A 1753-nucleotide genomic window follows, 5' to 3' on the forward strand; every position below is an offset into this window, starting at 1 on the left:
AGATTATGTCACAGCTCAACTCTGGCAAATGGTGTTTATTGAGACTGGAAGAGGAATGAATTGTGGTTATGTTTACAGTTTTGCTCCCATGACCAAGTGCTGTTTTATTTAGTTGTTGACACTATTTGAAGTACTAGAGGATTTAAGGAGTCAAAATAAAAGAACATATAGGTGAGGATCACAACTGTCAACAGAACAATCGATCATCTTGCTGCCATTGTGAAACATCAGTCAGTTGCCAGAGTTGAGTCATAACACTTACATCAATGTTTAGTTATTTTACAACTTAGAACTATCCTATACTGTTGTAATATATTATAATGTTCCATTGCCTTTGTTTTCCCCAAGAACTAATAACATTGTTCATTTCTCTTAGGACAAGACCAGCGCTCTGAGCCTGAGCAATGTGGCAGGCGTTTTCTATATACTTGTCGGAGGTCTGGGGCTGGCCATGATGGTGGCTTTGATAGAATTCTGTTACAAATCACGGGCAGAGTCCAAACGCATGAAACTTACAAAGAACACCCAAAACTTTAAGCCTGCTCCTGCCACCAACACTCAAAATTATGCTACATACAGAGAAGGCTACAACGTGTATGGAACAGAGAGTGTTAAGATCTAGGGGTACGGTTAAGGTCTAGTAATCTAATCAGCCTTACGTTGCTGTATGTTAATCTCTTTCTTTTTTATTTTTTGTTTCTTAGTTTTTTTTCTTGTTTCAAGCATTGTCTATTCTTTGCAACCACTTGATTCTTTGAAAACAATGGTTGTGCTTTCTTGTCAGACCGTAGTGCTTTTCTAATAGTATAGTTGTAATTAAACTATGGTATGTGACCCAAAAGGCAAAAAATTCTCTAGAGCAGCACAGCTCAATAGAAACATTTGCCAGCCACATATGTGAACTGCATAATTTCAAGTGCTCTAGTAGCCACATTTTAAAAAGTAACACAAGTGAAAATAATTTAATGGTATATTTTATTTAATTCAAGGTATATTTTCAACATGTCATAATTATAAAAATACAGGAGATATTTTACATTCTTTTCTGCATACTAAGACTTAAAATCTGGGTCATATTTTATACTCATGGCACATCTCAACTAGTACTAGCCACATTAACAAGTATATATTCAATAGTCATATGTGGCTAGTGACTACCATATTGGACAGTGCAGCCCTAGAGAAATCAGCTGCTCCAGAACTGATGTTAAAATAAGGAGTGAAAATGGGGCACTGCCACCTTGAGAAATGCAATGCTTCCATAGGGAAACAGTGTTCTCTTAACTATAAGCCTGAGAAAGTTTTTTTTTAATCTTCGAGTTTTTTTGTTGTCCCTTTCTTGGAACTAATATTCAGGTAAGTATCTCCCAAAGAACAATCTAGGATCCTTGCTGCTGGCTCCCCCAAATTCATACTTAGATGAACCTGACTGATGCCACCTTGACTCTGGCAGCTATAGCCAACCCCACCACCACCATCACCAATAACTCAGATGTGTTCAAAGGCAAGCTTGAATTAGGATAATGCTTTATTCTGGAAGCTTTTAAAATAATATAGTCTTGTTACCTTCAAGTGCATCTGTCATCACTAACAGACCTATCTGAAGTGGAACACAAAATTGTACATACAGAAAATTTCATTAATTAAAACAAATAAGGTGTTACTTTACAGAATGTATTAGTCTCCAGATTTATCTTGCATAAAAGGAATGAAACCACAAAAAGTAATCTCTCTGGTAAATTAGGTAAAGCAT

General features: G+C 36.2%; 1 protein-coding gene across 1 annotated transcript in view; it reads left to right on the plus strand.

The window, feature by feature from the left end:
• GRIA3 (glutamate ionotropic receptor AMPA type subunit 3) overlaps window positions 1–1753 on the plus strand; it is a gene marked incomplete at its 5' end in the record, with an annotated part of 128499 nt that overhangs the window by 116497 nt on the left and 10249 nt on the right. Inside the window, 1 exon segment of the mRNA XM_015560206.1 lies at window positions 377–624. Coding sequence (XP_015415692.1) covers window positions 377–622 — 246 coding nt within the window.

The sequence above is a fragment of the Myotis davidii genome, unplaced genomic scaffold, assembly GCF_000327345.1.
Source record: "Myotis davidii unplaced genomic scaffold, ASM32734v1 scaffold1975, whole genome shotgun sequence".
NCBI lineage: Eukaryota > Metazoa > Chordata > Mammalia > Chiroptera > Vespertilionidae > Myotis > Myotis davidii.